The 14,726-nt window shown below is 65.1% G+C and overlaps 1 protein-coding gene across 3 annotated transcripts in view; it reads right to left on the minus strand.

Annotated features, from left to right (window-relative positions):
• RAI1 (retinoic acid induced 1) overlaps positions 1–14,726 on the minus strand; it is an 81,096-nt gene that overhangs the window by 1,720 nt on the left and 64,650 nt on the right. For all 3 annotated transcript variants that reach the window (XM_023243910.2, XM_003996372.5, XR_006589662.1), the window contains exons 2-4: positions 9,171–14,715; positions 4,910–5,003; positions 228–277 (exon numbers count right to left, since the gene is read on the minus strand). In XM_023243910.2, the coding sequence (XP_023099678.2) occupies positions 228–277; positions 4,910–5,003; positions 9,171–14,699 (5,673 nt within the window). In that variant the 5' untranslated portion in view covers positions 14,700–14,715. The remainder of the gene's footprint in view (positions 1–227; positions 278–4,909; positions 5,004–9,170; positions 14,716–14,726) is intronic.

Here is a 14,726-nt window from a genome sequence, read left to right on the forward strand (position 1 = left end):
TGCCCCTGTCTGCCCTTACTGGCCCCCACCCCGGACGGCCCCCTCCTTCAGGACCTGCCTCGTTAGACCTGCCCCAAAGGCTGCGGATAAACCAGGAATAATGAAGTTTTGGAGACGGGCAGGTGGGGGCTGGGCCCCGCTGAGGGTCCGCAGGGCAAGGGGTGGGGAGAGGGAAGGGGCTCCCCTCCAGCCTGGACACCTTCCAGGGAAGGCCTGTGGTCACCTACCTTATGTTTGGGACACTTCAAAGAAAAGTTCTCTTCGATGAATATGCAACCTGCCACCAAAGAGAAGTTTGGGTGGTTAGGATGGCGGCAGGAGTCTCATCAGGGGGCCAGGCGGGGAGGGGGGCCCAGCGCCCACGAGACCCTAGGCTACAGGGCTTTTTGCAAAAAGCAAAGCAGCCCATGCTTGAAACCCTCCAGGTCTCCACCCCATGGCGACTGAGCTGAGGGGCCTGTGTGCTTTTTGTTCTCCCCGTGCCCGCCCCCCCCCCCCCAAGGCTTGCCTGTCACTCCGGAGGACTTCCTGACTCCCTCCCTATGGCAGATCCCCTATGCGTGTGTCTCTCCCCTGCCCCTGCCTCACTTCACTCGGCCACGCTTGTCACTTCCTCCTACTGGTCTATGTGTCGGTTACTTGCTCACCAGCCACTGGCACCTGTGCCGCTCAGAGCAGACACTCAGGATACGGGCTTGTCCCTGTGGGGGCCTCGAGGGGGGAGGCAGACCTGAGTCTGGGGGCAAGGGGAAGACGGGACTGAGGTCTTGGGTCTCAGTGAATCCCAGCAGGCATCTGGGTGCCCACCCTGGGGGAACAGAGAGGACGCTGAGCATGGCCAGTCCCTGATGCCCACCTCAGCCCAGGGGTGCACTCATAGCAAGCTGCCACCCCACTGCCTGATGCCACCTAGGGAGGCCCCGGCTTCTCCCCCAGGAGCCCCCAGTCACCACCCCCTCGTCCCCTTCTGGGCTCACCCCCACCCCTACCCTGCCGGCCACTGCTCTGAACAAACCCCAAACCCATAAATAGCCGGAGGCCGGAGCTGGCCAAGCAAGGCCTCTCCTTCCAGCACATTCCTCCTGCTCACGCCGTGGCTCTGTGCCGTGGCATCACGGCAGCGTGGTGGCTGGTAGGCAGGGCGGGGAAGGGCAGGTCTGCAGGCCTGAGAACAGGGCTGGGCACGCTCCAGGCCTGTGGCTGTCTCCCCTTTTTTTTTTCCGACCGACCGCTACCAGAGCTGGGGAGCCTGAGACCGAAAACTGCCCACGAGGTTTGTGCACTCCAGGGCCAGCGGCTGGAGGCGGATCGTCAGTTTTTCCTCTTCTCTACGCTCCGACAGGCCAGACGCGGTGCCGGGACTGAACTCACACCTTCCAAAGAGCATTGAGCTAAAACCCCAGGCCTGCACATGTGATGTCATCCCCGCCCCACATCCCACTTCGGGCCCTACAGGCTCCGGGTCTCTGGAAGCAGAGGGCAGGAGATCACCACTTCCAAAACCAGCTTGCTCAGCCACGCCCCCGGCATCCACCCTGGACCCTGGACGTGTGGAGGGGAACCGCAGGACAGGGCCAGGCCACCTCTCCTGGTGTCTGCACCTGGGGACCTGGGGACCCAGCTGACAAAGTGGCCCCGGGGCCTGAGTGCAGAAAGGCTCAGACAGACCCATGGCTTGCTGGCTTCTGCCAGCGATTCTGAGTCACTTAGCCCCAACGAGGTGGTCCTTAATGGGGTGGAAGGGACAGGGCTAGTGAGCCAGGGCAGAACGGGACGGCCCTGATGCCCTACGGTCTGAGAGAGTGACCCAGACATCTGGAGAGCCCCACGGGCCCCCGCTTCGCAGGCCCAAGGGGTCGGGTAGGTGGAAGGTGCCAACAGAAGCCTGGGGCTCCTGTCTGCCAAACGCTGGATGGCCTCCCCAGCCTCCTCCCCCAGTTCCTCTGTCTCCCAAGCCTCCTGCCTGGTCAGGGGGGCCGTGACCAGCCCTCCCTGCCGCCCGGAGGCTCACTTGTTCTCCCAGCTTCTCTGGCTGCTGCTCCTCCAGTGCCCGGGGCTCCACCCGCTCTCCTCTGCCAGCTGCTAAGTGGCGGTGCCCATGCCCCTTCCACCCCCCCCCCCCCCCGGCCCCTCCAGCGCCCTGAGGAGCCCCGGGGCTGATGGCCAGCGAGCCTCTGTCCCGAGCCCGGCTGGGACAACTTCCCTTGTACGTCTGCTGACGCCTCAAATGCAACCTGTCCAGAGGGAAGCAGCCCCGTGTGGCAGACGGACAGACTGCCGGAAGAGCTCCAGGCCCCCTCCCTGGGCCACTATCCTCTGCGCTGTGGCTCTGTCGCTCTTCTCGGGGAGAAGAGGAATCCATCCTGTGAATCTGGGCGGGCTGGGGGACTCGGTTTGGTCAACCGTGTGGTGCCGAGCCTGGCCTGCGGGGGCACGAGAGGCCACGCGACCGCAGCCACCCAAGTCAGTGGCGAGGAGGTCCGCCAGCTGGCGGGAGCAGCGGAGCCCGCCGGCTGACCACGCCCTTGGCACAGACCACCAGGGACTGGCGTTGAAGCCAGGAAGCCGGGCCTGGGAGAGCCGGTAGCCGACACACCTTCGGCACACCCCTGTCCTGCCCCAGACCTGTCCCCTCCAACGTGGGGAAGCTGGATGGCAGGCTCCACACCCCGTCGCCCCTCACCCTAAGGCCTGCACATTCAGTGCCAGCGAAGGCTCTGTCCGCATCAGCAGGTCTCGTCTCCCGCCGGGACCACCTCTGGCCCCGTCGGCTCTGGCTGAGCCAGTGTCTCATCTGCCCGGCTTCCGGGGCCCCTTCCCGTGGCAAGCTCTGGGGCTCTACAGAGACCCCTATCATACGGGAAATCCTTCGAAGATTTCCTTTCGAGCGGAAGCGTATTGGGTCCGGCCTGGTATATACATCCCACCGCTAACCAGCTGCGGGGCACCTCCACTGACCTGGTGGGGCCGGGCTCCAATGGCACCTTCTCCTGGAAGTCCTCCTGGATTCCCACACACACCCCCCTCCCCCAGCTCAGACAGGGTGACTCTGTCCCAAGGGACACACTCTTCGCCCTTCCTGGTTGCCATAACTTTGGGCAAAGATCATGATTTTCCTCTCTGTCTCACTCAAACGGGAACCCCCGGGAGGTTCTGAACGGTACTGGGGTGGGAGAGAGAACACAGGATGGGGAGCAAGACAGGCAAAGTAGTCGCATCCTGGTCTGTCCTGCTGTGTGGCCATGGGAAAGGCAGCCTGTCTGTAAAGATGCAGCCCGGGAAAGCACAGGGGCCCGAGGCAGGGCCTGGCACCCAGTGGGTGCTAAGTTAATCACTGTCGAAGGAGGGGTGCAACTTGGGGTAGTTATCTATTACCGGGGTAAGGCCACGGGTCTGGTTAAGTGGCTGAGTCCACACTAAAATCTGGTTCCTGCTGCCCAGAGTAGGGCTGCGGAACCGGCGAGAAGCCCCACATCCCGCTCCAGCCGGCCCCCTCCCTGCACGGTGCGAGCACCTCAGCCCTCGCCAAGGAACTGTCATCACTCAGTCCTGCGGGTGCTCCCGGGGGTGGCTTAGCTGGGGCTGCTGCTGGCCCGGGACCAAGCGGGCAGGTGGGGGTGCAGGGAGTGGTCCCCTCGGCCCAGGGCAGAGCCAGCAGGCATTCAGGTGGGGAGGAGGGGGCTCCAGGTAATGGGAGGACCTACTGGGAGACACCTCTGCTCCGTCATCCATGAGGCAGAGTCATTGATAACTTCACCCGGGTTCCAGGCTAGAGGCGGGGGTGGGGTGGGGGTGGGGGGGGGAGCGGGGAGCAGGGGGAGGCGGCCACCGTCCAGGGGACTGGCCTCAAACGGGACGAGGGCTGCACTTCCCTGGGCGGCATTCATTACTTCGCTCACTGCTCCGAGCAGCCGCAGCAAAAAGGGATGATCCTAATCTCTGTTTTACAGATGGGGAGCCCACCTGCAGAGGCATCCACGAACCTGCCCAAGTCCACGCGGTAAGAATGCCACGGGGGTTTGAATCCGGGCCAGAGCTGCCTCTCAGTGACTACGGCACCGCCATAAGCAGCCTCTTTCTTTGGATGAAATCGAAAGACTGTCTGTGAGCCTGGGTCTCCCTGCCTGCTCGATGAGGTTTGGGACTCCCGGATCTCTCCGGCCCATGCAGTCTGTCCTTCTGTGTGCCTGGGTCACAGTGGGTGCTCATAAACGCTCATGCAACAGATGAATGAGTAAGAGGAGAGAATGAGGTGGGTGAGGGTGCAGGGGAAGCCTGATCCTGTCTCCAGACCCCAGTGTCCTGCTGAAAACCTACAACCGTTGCCTGTAGCCAACGGGAGGGGTTTTTTGTTTGTTTGTTTGTTTTTTTATAAGTAGGCTCCACGTGTGCAACATGGGGCTGGAACGCACAACCCCGAGATCAAGGGACCTATGCTCCACTGACTGGGCCAGCCAGGCGCCCCCAGTAGGAGTGTTTTGAACCCCATCTCCTACCTCACTTGGTGTTTGCTGAGGTCTGTACCTCCCATCTTTCTTTACCCAGTGAACTCCTATTCAGCCTTCAAAGACCCAGCCCCAGTACCCCTGTCTCTCTGAGGCTGGAGATCCTCCCCAGCCCCTACCACTCCTAAGCACTGATAGCTCCTGAGCTAGCCCTCCATCCTGTAATGCATGCCTCTGGGCATCCCTCGAGCAGGTGGCTCGGGACTGGTTCCTCTCTGTGGCCTTAGCATTGTCCATCATGGGTCCCAGGGGAGAGACAGCCGAGAAAATAAATTGCTGGGGCAGGAGAGGAGGGCAGGCAAGGTGTCAACTGGGGCAGGGTTCAAGGAGCGGGGTGCCCGGGTCCCCCTGGGCTGCTCAGGTGGGCCTCCAGGGCCTTCCTGTCCCCTTGGGCTGGCTCTTACCCGCATCGCTGGCACACGGGTAATGGTAGGTGTGGGTGCATCCCTTGTGACAGCACCCGATGGTGGCCCCGGCTTCTTGGCAGCTGGAACAGGTCTGGTGAAGAGAGAGGGAAGACGGGTGAGTCTAGGGCTGAGGAGCCCGGCAGGCGGGCTTTATAGACAGGCTCTCCCACGGACCCCACGTCCTTTCCCCCGAAACGCTCCCTGGACATCGGTGGGAAGGAGGGTCAGTACGGGGCACAAGTGCCCCCAAGGGCGATTTTGTGGCAGAATTCCGAGCTGTGCCTTGGACGAGGGGACCCTCTTGGGGCAGGAAAACGTCTAATCTCGTGGATAAATATCAGGGTCTAGGCATCACACAGACCTGGGTTCAAATCTCAGCTCCGCCATTCTGCCCCACGTGACCTCAGCCGCTAACTCAAACTCTCCATGCCCCGTCTGTGCAGTGGGGACAGTGCCTCCCTTATGGGACAGTCGTGACGACTGAATAAGAGACGCAGTGTGCCCAGCAGATGACAAGAACTCGTGAGGCCACTCACCCTACGGCTGTGGCTACCGGCCAGCACTGAGCAGGTTTGTGTGTCCGAGGCACCGGGTGTGTCCTTACCCACTGGTTCCTCCCACCGGCCCTTCAGACAGGTAACTTTCACAAACCCCATTTTCTAGATGGTGAAACTGAGGCTTCCGCTCCAGGCAAGAGTGAAGGCAAGAAGCATTGCTTTCTACCCAGAAAGACACTCTCCCGCCCTTCGATGGGCCATTCATCCTCGCCAGATCCCCGGAGAAGAGGACACAGCCAGTCCTGACATGCCGAGGTGATGTAAATCTCACGCGAGGCAGCACAGCGGCCAGCCCACTCTGCCCCACGCCCGGCCCACTTGTCTGAACAGGGACGTGGCCGGGACAGCTGGGCGATGCCAAGGAGGCGACGCAAAACGAGAAGCCTCACTGTATGCGTTGGGGAGTAGACACAGGAGGGCAGCGCAGCTGTGGCAGGACTAAGCTGTGGTTGCTAAGCCACCAACAGGTAACGGCAGCTTACGATGTGCCCCATGTGCCTGGAAGCAGCCTCCCCATAACCTTATGTTGACATTCTCGTAATTCTACCCAGGTTACCGAGAGCTCAGAGAGGCTAATTAAACTGCCTGAGGGCACACAGCCCCTAAGTCGCCCGAGCCGGGCTTTGAGCCCAGCTGCCCGGCTGGAGCACAGGCTGGCGATCACCCCCCCATACTGTTCGAGGCAGGGGCTCCATGCCAGGTCCCAGGACTAAGACAGATCCCACCCCCAGCATCTGGGGGAGACTAGGAATGAGAGTCTTCTCCCACCTTCCTGGGGAAGATGCCCAGGAATGCTCCCTCTGGCATCAAGCTGGGAGCGGGGAGGTGCAGGGATGGGGGCTGGGTATATTCTGGAACATCAGGTTTTCATACAAAGCCTTTAGACGCGCAGTTTCCTTGCGGTCAGGGCTGAGATCTCCTGGGACCGTGAGGCCCCAAATTCCCTCAATTTCTGGCCCACAAGGAGGGAATAAGGCAGGACTGAGGCCCAAACCAGGGCTGCGCCCTCAGGGGTTTTGTCGCTTAAAGGACAACAGTCGCAAGAGCAGCCTCACGCTACCATGCCTGCACCGTGTCCCCCCCTCCCCCAATCCCGAGTGGCACTGCAGACGTGAAGAAATCAAGGGACAGAGGGACAGAGGCCTTGGGCCCTTCTGACTGTCACACCCAGGCTCTGATCCTCTGCTCCCCCAGCAGGGCTTGTGAACCTGACAAAGGACTCCAGGCTGGTGGAGAGAGAACCCGAGGTCCCAGGGGGTGGGCATGGTAGGGCTCAGGGACAGCAAGCCGTGTGGGGGCTCTCGGGAGGGGACAGAGAAGAAACAGGGCGGCCCCCGAGGGCCCACACGGAAGTTCTGTCCCCCAGAGAGCAAAAGTGAGGTCAAGGTAGCAACAGGTGTGCCGGGGCCTGGAGCCCTGATGCACAGGGCCCCTACTGCGTGCTGGGGAGGGAAGACCACCCCCACAGCCCCGCAGCCCCGCGGCCCTGCCAGCGGGGTTTGGCCTCCTGAGGCTCACAGGGGCCAGTGACTTGCTGTAGTCACAGAACCTGCCCTCAGCAGAGCTGCGATTCGAACCCGGGTCTGCGTCTCTCTAAGGGAGTGTGCTGCCACTGAGCTGTCCAGGCAGCAAGAGGTCTTGGCGGGGACAGGAGGCCTAGGATGCCCGGGCTATGGGAGCAGGGGGCATAGAGCCGTGCCCCTCAGAAGTCCCAGAGCCCGCCCGTCTCTCCAGAGCGTTCTGTGGCACAGTCTGCTCCTCCGGCTGGGGCGGGGGGGGCTGCCTTAACGATCCCCTCTGAGGCTCACAAGCCCTGGCCTGGCTGGACCATCTCTGGCGCGGCGGCCCTTCAGATCCCATCTGAGCTGCCTCCGGTGAGGGAGGGAGGTGCGGCCGGCGAACGGCAAGTGCCTGCTGCTGTGTGTCCTTGCCGTGGCCCCGTCCCGACCTTCCCGGGGAGGCCCCCGGTGGTGCCAGGCTACCACACCGTTTTTGGCATAGGGCACAGCGGGCAGAGATGGGCCGACCGGGCTGACTTCCAGCTCCGGTACTCAACAGCCGCGGGACACCAGGAAGGCACGGCGCCGCTCTGACCCCGGCTTCCTCGTCGGCCCAACAGGACTCGCGTGCGGGTCCGCGAGGGGAGACCAGGGCACCCGAACAGGCTGGGGCACGTGGGCAGCTTACCCACCACGATGGGTGCAGGTGGCTGGGAAAAGGCTGGGTCAGGCCCCGGCTCAGAGAGGCAGCACAGGCAGGCCAGAGCCGCTTGGGGGTGGGCGGGCCGTGCGTGCTGGAGGGGGGAGGCGGTGATTTGAGGGTATTACTTTTTAATGATGGGAGAGACTTGAGCCTATGTCAGACAGGTTGGGCAGGAGCCGGGAGCCAGTGACAGAGAGAGAGAGAGAAGGAGACAGGGAGAGAGGAAGACAAGAAAGTAGCAGATGTCCCGTTGGGAACTGGGGTTGCCTCAGTCAGGCTGGAAGCCTGGGCGAGGAGAGGTCTCTAACCACGGCCCCGGGGCTGTGTAAGGTCTGGTGCAGGAAAGGAGGGGAGGCTGAGGCCCTCAGGCACAGGGGCGGGTCCCAGTGGCTGGGGGTGGGGACCCCCAGCACAGGCAGTAGGGGGGGGGGGTGGGTCCAGTGGGGGAGGGGCAGGGCAAGAGCACAGGTCTCAGGAACAGAATGCTGGCCCCACCACCACGTCTGGGCACATTCCGCCGACTGCCACCAGGCAGACCTGAGGGGGCTCCCAGATGCCCCCCCCCCGGCTGCCTGCTCACTCCGGCCGCCCGCACCCCTCAGAAGGGAGCGTGAGGAGCAAGATCCCCCGGTAGCCGGACTGGAGGCATCACCTAGTGTGATGTGGCCCAGCCGCTATCACTGGGCCTAGCAGAGAGCAGAGGACGGTCGGCGGGCACGGAGGCCAGGCACGGCTCTGACAGCTTCACGGGCACGAACCCGCTCGGGCCCCACAGCCCCTCCGCGGCGGGGAACCACCCTGCCCGCGTCAGAGAGGAGGACACGGAGGCACAGAGGGGCTGAGCCCCACGCCCAGAGTCACACGGTGCGTGACGGGCGGTGCCGGGGTCTGAACCAAAAAGCCAGCCTGCGTTCTTGCTCACGGATCTGTGACTGTTCCTCAAGGAGCATTTTGTGACTGTTTCACGAGAGGTTCCCAGACCCCCCGGCCCTGGGAGGGGGACGCATCCCAAATACCTCCCGAGAGGCTCTTTCCCTCGGTCCGTGCTCCACCTCAGAGGCCAAGGAGACACGTACTGGAAGGGGGGCACCTGCTTTTTTTAGGCTGCCCGGATGTTCAACTCTGGGAGGCTGCCTGTTTTGGGGGGGGTCTTGGCGTGTCAGCTGATGGCACCAGACGGGGCCAGGTGGACTGGGGGTTGGGGGTGGGCGACGGGAGCCCGACGGTGGGTGTCAGGCGTGTGTATGGGGGAGGGGCGGGGCGCCGGGATGGGCCGGGTGTGAGGGGCTGAAGCCGCAGGTCCCGGACAGGGGTGGGCGAGCCCGTGCTGCCTCCGCCTCGACTCCACCCCCCAGCGCCTCACACGGGAGTCTGTGATCGTGGGTGTGTTTGGCCCAAACCGTGGCACTGGAGAGATGAGGGGGGACTCCCAACTGCCTGGCTGCCTGCCTCAGCTGCGGACCCTGAGCTCCCCCACCGCAACTGGGCTGGCCTCTTACCATGTCCACGGCCACCTTCATGGCCTCCTGCAGCCCAAAGAGCTTCCCGGCTACCAGGTAGACCCCGCCCGTCCACACGGCGCAGGCCTCGTGCACCCAGTGCTCCTGGGTGTCCCCGCCAGGCTCTGCCGGTGGCTCCTTGCTGCACTCATGCCTGCGGCTCTTGTCAGCTGGGGCCACCTCCTCGCCCCCATCCCCCCGGCCGTCGCAGCAGTAACAGCTCTGCAGCCGCCGGGACAGGCCCCGGGCGCTGGTGCGCAGGGAGCCCTGCTTGGCGGGGTCGGCCGGGCCGTCGGGCCTCGGGGCTTTTCCAGGGGCAGCGGCAGCTGCACATTCAAGGTCTTTGAGTGTTCTCTCGAGGGGCGGCGAGGCCTCCCCACAGGTGCCCTCCGGCCGCACCTTCTCCTTGAGTTTTGGCTTCTTTTTGGGGAGGCAGTGTTCGGGGTAGTAGGGCCCACAGAGGTCCCCGAGGTCCTTGAAGTTGGCCGGGTTTTGGCAGAGGCAGCAAACAAGGCAAGAGGTACTCAGGGCCTTGGAAACCACGGGCCCCAGATGCATGGTGGAGGACAGGGGCAGGGAGGGGCGTGGCTGCAGGACAGAGCCTCCAGGGAGCGTGGCCAGGGAGGCCCCGGTCGCATCCAAGGAGAATGAGCACGAGGATGAGGAAGAGGAGGCAGAGGAGGAAGGCTTCCTGTGGGGCTTGGGCTCCTCCCCCGGGGAGTTGACAACAGTGCATATGGTGGTGAACGCGTCTCTCTTCTCCACCCGCACAAAGGGCGAGAAGGCCGGGGTGCGGCTGTCTGCTCGAAGCCGCTTGCAGGAGGAAATGTACTTGAGGCGGATTTCAGGCTCTGCGGGATCCAGGGGCAGCACCTGCTGCTGCCGCCGCCGCTTGGCACGCCCCTTACAGGGGGAGGAGGTGGTGTTCTTGGCCCGGCCCCGAGTGAGGCGCTTTCGCTTGGAATAGCTGCTGTAGTTGGCATGGCCCGGCTGCTTCTGCGCCCTTGTCTGGGGCTGGCAGGGCCGGCCCTCAGGGGACTGGGAGGCCAGGCCCAGCTCCTCCGTCTTTGGCTTCTTGCCTCCTCCACCAGAGCTGTCCTCACCGCCCCCCTGAGTGCCATTGGCCCTGTCTCGGGGAGTCAGGAGCAGAGCCGGGCCTAGGTGGGGCCGCTTCTCCAGGGGACCTTTAGGGAGTCCGAGGGCTCCGGCCCTGCCTTTCCGGCTTCTCTTCTTAGGCGCCAGGGCAGTCCCCCCGGGCAACAGGGCCTCCGGGGACGTGAAGGCCTCAGTTTTGAAACACTCAGTCGAGGACAGTTTCTTACTGTTCAGGAGTTTGCCTTTTAAGGATCTGTTGGTTGGATTTCTGCATAACGGGTCGGCCCCCGAAGCTGCTGGGAGCTTCTGCCCGGTGCCCACGTTTAAGAGACCTTCGCCTGCCCCAACTGGGCTGCCCCCGGCGCTCTTGAGCCCTCGGTCCTTCTCAGGGAGAGATGGGCTCAGAGGATTGCCAGGAGGGGCCCCTGGCGTTTTGCACGCAAACTTTTTCAGGCTGGGCGAGGTGATCTTCTGCACGATGGCCTCCAACTTCAGGCCCCGGCCTTTCCGGGGCGGCAGCACCTTGGTCTTCATGGCCCCCTGGAAGGCCGCCCGCGAGGCGAGCTTCAGGCAGGCATCCGGGGTCTCCGGGGGCGGGGGCTTCACGGCGGGCTCACCGTTGCCCTTGGCGGGCTTGGCCTTCTTGGGGGAAGACATCCTCTTGAAGAGGGTGGAGGAGTCCTCGGCTCCCTCCTCCTTCACGTCCCCCCCACCGCCGCTACGCAAAACCAGGTTCCGCTTCTTGGTGGGGACAGGCGCCATGAAGGCGGACTTCCTTTTGAGTGAGTGGAGGGGCCGATCGGAGAGCTTGCTGCCTGCCCCGGGCTTGGGGACCCTCGCCCGCTGGCTGGCCCTGCCCTCCTTCTGGGGGCTGCCGGCGACCTTGAACGTGGCGGGCAGGTGGTTGTTGGCGAGGAGCTTCTTGGTGGCACGGCAGTTGGGGAGCCGGCTCTCCGAGGGCCGCCGTCTCTTGGAGTGGAACACTTCCTGGGGTTTCGTGCGGGACCGCAGGATCATGGAGCGCTGGTCCTTGCCCGGGGTGCCGGGCGAGTCTGTTTCCTTGGTCTTGGAGCCCATGGGGCTGCTGTCGGAGGCCACGGGCAGGGCGGCCGGGTTACTGGGGCTGGATGCCGCCTTGGGTGACGGCTTGCCCACCCGCTTGCCAGACTTGAAGGCGGCTCGCTGCTTGCCCCCCAGTTTGTCTGGGGGCGCGGGGGTGGTGGTGAGGCCCGGGGGTCCGGGTGTGCGGGGCTCGCTCAGGGCCGTGAAGGAGCGTGTGCACATCCTGGGGAGCCCTTCTGAGGCCCCCCGGCCCGGGGCCCCTGCTCCTTCCATCTGTCCCTGGGGGGGCCCCGTGCAGGATTCGGGGAGCAGGAGGTCTTTGGGCAGCACAGGGGCCCTGCACGGGGAGTCCTCGGCCTCGGGCAGCCCCCGGTGCACCCGCCGGCTCCGTAAACTTTTGCCGCGCGGCACAGGCTCTTTCTTGGCAATGGGAGCCTCGGGCACAGCGGGCTTGTTCGGCTTCTGGGCCAGGGAGGCGTCCGGGGCCAGGGTGGCGGAGTCCCCTGGAGCCAGCGCCCCGTCGGGTCCTTCTTCGCCTGGCTTCATGTGGGACAGGGAGGACTCGAACCAACTCTGGACCTTCGACTCCGCGCCCACGGTCGGGCCCAGCAGAATGACAGACTCCCCGGAGAGGTGGCACGGGGAGCCCCAGCCGGCCTTGGTGTCCAGCACCCCCTCCACCTCCTCCTTGGTGCACATCAGCGGGGCCTTCGGCGACAGCGGGTCCTGCATGCCGGGCCTCTGCTCGGGGCTGCCCAGGAGCTCACACAGGGAGGAGTACTCCTCCTCGGCCTCCAGGTCGTCTTTCCTCCCGGTGGGCGGCAGCAGGGGGAGGTCCCCGAAGTCGGCCGCTGAGCAGCAGTGCCGGCCCTCCTCCAGCCACCTGTCGGCCTTGCCCACCTCGGGGCACTGCAGCAGCCCGCCCACCTCCTCCTTCACCCCACCCGCCTCCTCCTGCTCGGAGTCCCGAGGCACCGTGGCCTTCTCCCCGGGGGGCTCCTCCTCCTGGAAGACCGGGCAGGCCGAAGCCTCGTGGGCGTTCTCCTTGCCCACGCCATCCGAGGCCTTCCCGCCCTGCTCCAGGCCCTTGGTGAGCTCACTGGGGTGGAGGCCCCACCGGGGACAGGCGTCCCCCAGGTTTTCCTCGGGCCAGGCAAAGGGGTTGGCGCCGTCCGCGGAGCCGGCGGCGGTCGTGTCCGGGAAGCAGTCAAAAGCCGCGGCGGCAGGGTCCGACACCGCGGCCCCCAGGGTGGGCTTGCTGCTGAAGGAGAGGGGACCGGCCGTCTTCTTGGGGTCAGGGGTGGCGAAGCCCACGGAGGGGTCTTCAAACAGCCCCGGGCTGAAGTCCTTGGCGCTGCCACCCTTGTCCAGCTGCAAGGACTCGGGCAGGGCCTCCGGCTCCCCCGGCCGCGGCCACGCGTTCTTGGCCACGGAGTCCAGGCAGGCGCTGTGGTTCTCCAGCGAGAAGGGGGGCTTGCCGGCGTCCTTGGCCAGGCCGGGCGGCTCGGCCCAGGCCTTGTCGGCCTTCTCGCCGATGGCCTCCTGCAGCCCCAGGATCTCGGACGCCAGGTCCTCCTGCGCCAGGGCGCTGAGCAGCAGCCGCGGGCAGTCCCGCTCGCCCGCCACGAACTTGGAGAAGCTGTCGAGCGGCAGGCTGCTGTGCAGACTCTGGAAGGAGTCATCGGACTTGGTGGACATGTCGTCGGGCGACGTCACGGAGCAGGTCGACACGGACTCGGGCTTGGCCTTCGAGTTGCTGTTGACCCTGGCGGGGCTGCCCCGGGCCTGGCTGCAGTAGAGGAAGCTGCGCTCCAGCGGATCCTCGGAGCCGCTCAGGTAGTCGGCCTCGGGCGGCTCGGCGTGCGTGGACTGCGGCGTGCTGCTCAGCGGCTCGGACAGCGGCGTGCCCGCCGGCTCGGCCGAGTAGCCGCTGCCCTCGGGGCTGCAGTGCTGGCTTTTGTGCTGTTCCGGGGTCCTGGACACCAGGTTCTTGACGCCCTTCTTCTGCGGCACGGCCGCCTTGGAGAGCAGCAGCTGCTGGACCGTGTTGGAGATGTTCTCCACCTGCGAGGTCAGGGCCGTGAGGCTCTGCAGGCTGAGATCCGACAGTAGGTTCTCAGGCAACTTGTCCTTCTGCAGCGGCTTGCAGTTGCCAGCCTGGCTGTCTACCGAGCCGGCGGCGTCGGTCGGGGAGGGGTTGAGCAGGGGCATGAAGTGGCTGTGGTCGGCGATGCCGGCGGGGAAGGCCCCGGTGCCGAGCGCCTGCTGGTTGTAGGGGAAGTTCTCCAGGTTGGGCATCAGGGGCGACGGGGTGGAGCTGTAGGAGGGGGAGCGGCCCACGGAGCGTGCGGGCGAGTGGCTGGAGCTGGGGCTGAAGGTCTGATAGTACTGCTCCGGAGTCCTGACGGCCGCGTCCGGCTGGCAGTAGCCAGGGCCTTGCTGCCCGTAGTGTTGGTACTTGGCGAGGTTTTGGTAGTGGAGGGTTTCCTGGGCGTGGTGCCGGCTCTGAAGGGCCTGCTGCTGCTGCTGCTGCTGCTGCTGCTGCTGCTTCTGTTGGTCGTAGCTGAGGCGGCCGGACTGGTAGGCGTGAAGGTTCTGGACCCGCTGCCCCGGGGCCAGGCTGGCGGTGGCGGTCAGCGGCCTGTCGTGGGGCTGGGCGGACGGTGCGGTGCAGCTCTTGTAGGAGTGGGCGCCCTGCCCGCCGCCGCCCTGGCCCGGGGAGGAGTAGGTGGAGGAGGCGGGGAAGGACTGCGTGTGCTGGGGGAAGTGGCCGCCCTGGGGGAAGGGCAGAGGTGAGGCCATGTCGTTCTGCAGCTTCTGCCTTTGGAGTTTGGGGTACGCCAGGGGCTGCTGGGGCTGTGGCAGCTGCTGCTGGACGTGCAGGGAGTGAGTCCGAAAGGGCAGCTGGGCGCCCTGCTCTGGGTACTGCCTGCCGGGGGGCACCGCGGCCTTTTTCATCAAGTTGTCCTCATATTTGCCCACCCCCCCTGGCAGGGGCTGCGGCTGGGGGGGCGGCGGCTGGGGGGCCCCCCAAGCCTGCAGGCTCTCCTCACCCGAGTAGCGGCCGGGGTACGGGCTGCTGTCCTGCACGCTGTAGCCCGAGAAGGCCGGCCTGCCCTGCAGGGACTGCTGGGAGGGGAGCCCCTTGCTGCCCCGCGCGGTGGCCGCGGCGGCGGCCGAGCCTGCGCCGCCCTCGTAGCCCGGGTACGGCTGCGGGTTGTAATAGTCCTTGGCCAGCAGCCGCTGCCGGTCACAGCTCAGCCCGGCCTGGCTCGGCTGTCTGTAATTCTCCAGGCGAGATGTCTCCTGTGAGGTCTGCTGGTAGTTCTGTTGTTTGCCATGGAAACCACACCTTTCTCGAAAAGACTGCATGACTCGGGCTGGTTATCTGTGAAAAGA

Source organism: Felis catus, chromosome E1, assembly GCF_018350175.1.
Source record: "Felis catus isolate Fca126 chromosome E1, F.catus_Fca126_mat1.0, whole genome shotgun sequence".
NCBI classification, from domain to species: Eukaryota; Metazoa; Chordata; class Mammalia; order Carnivora; family Felidae; genus Felis; species Felis catus.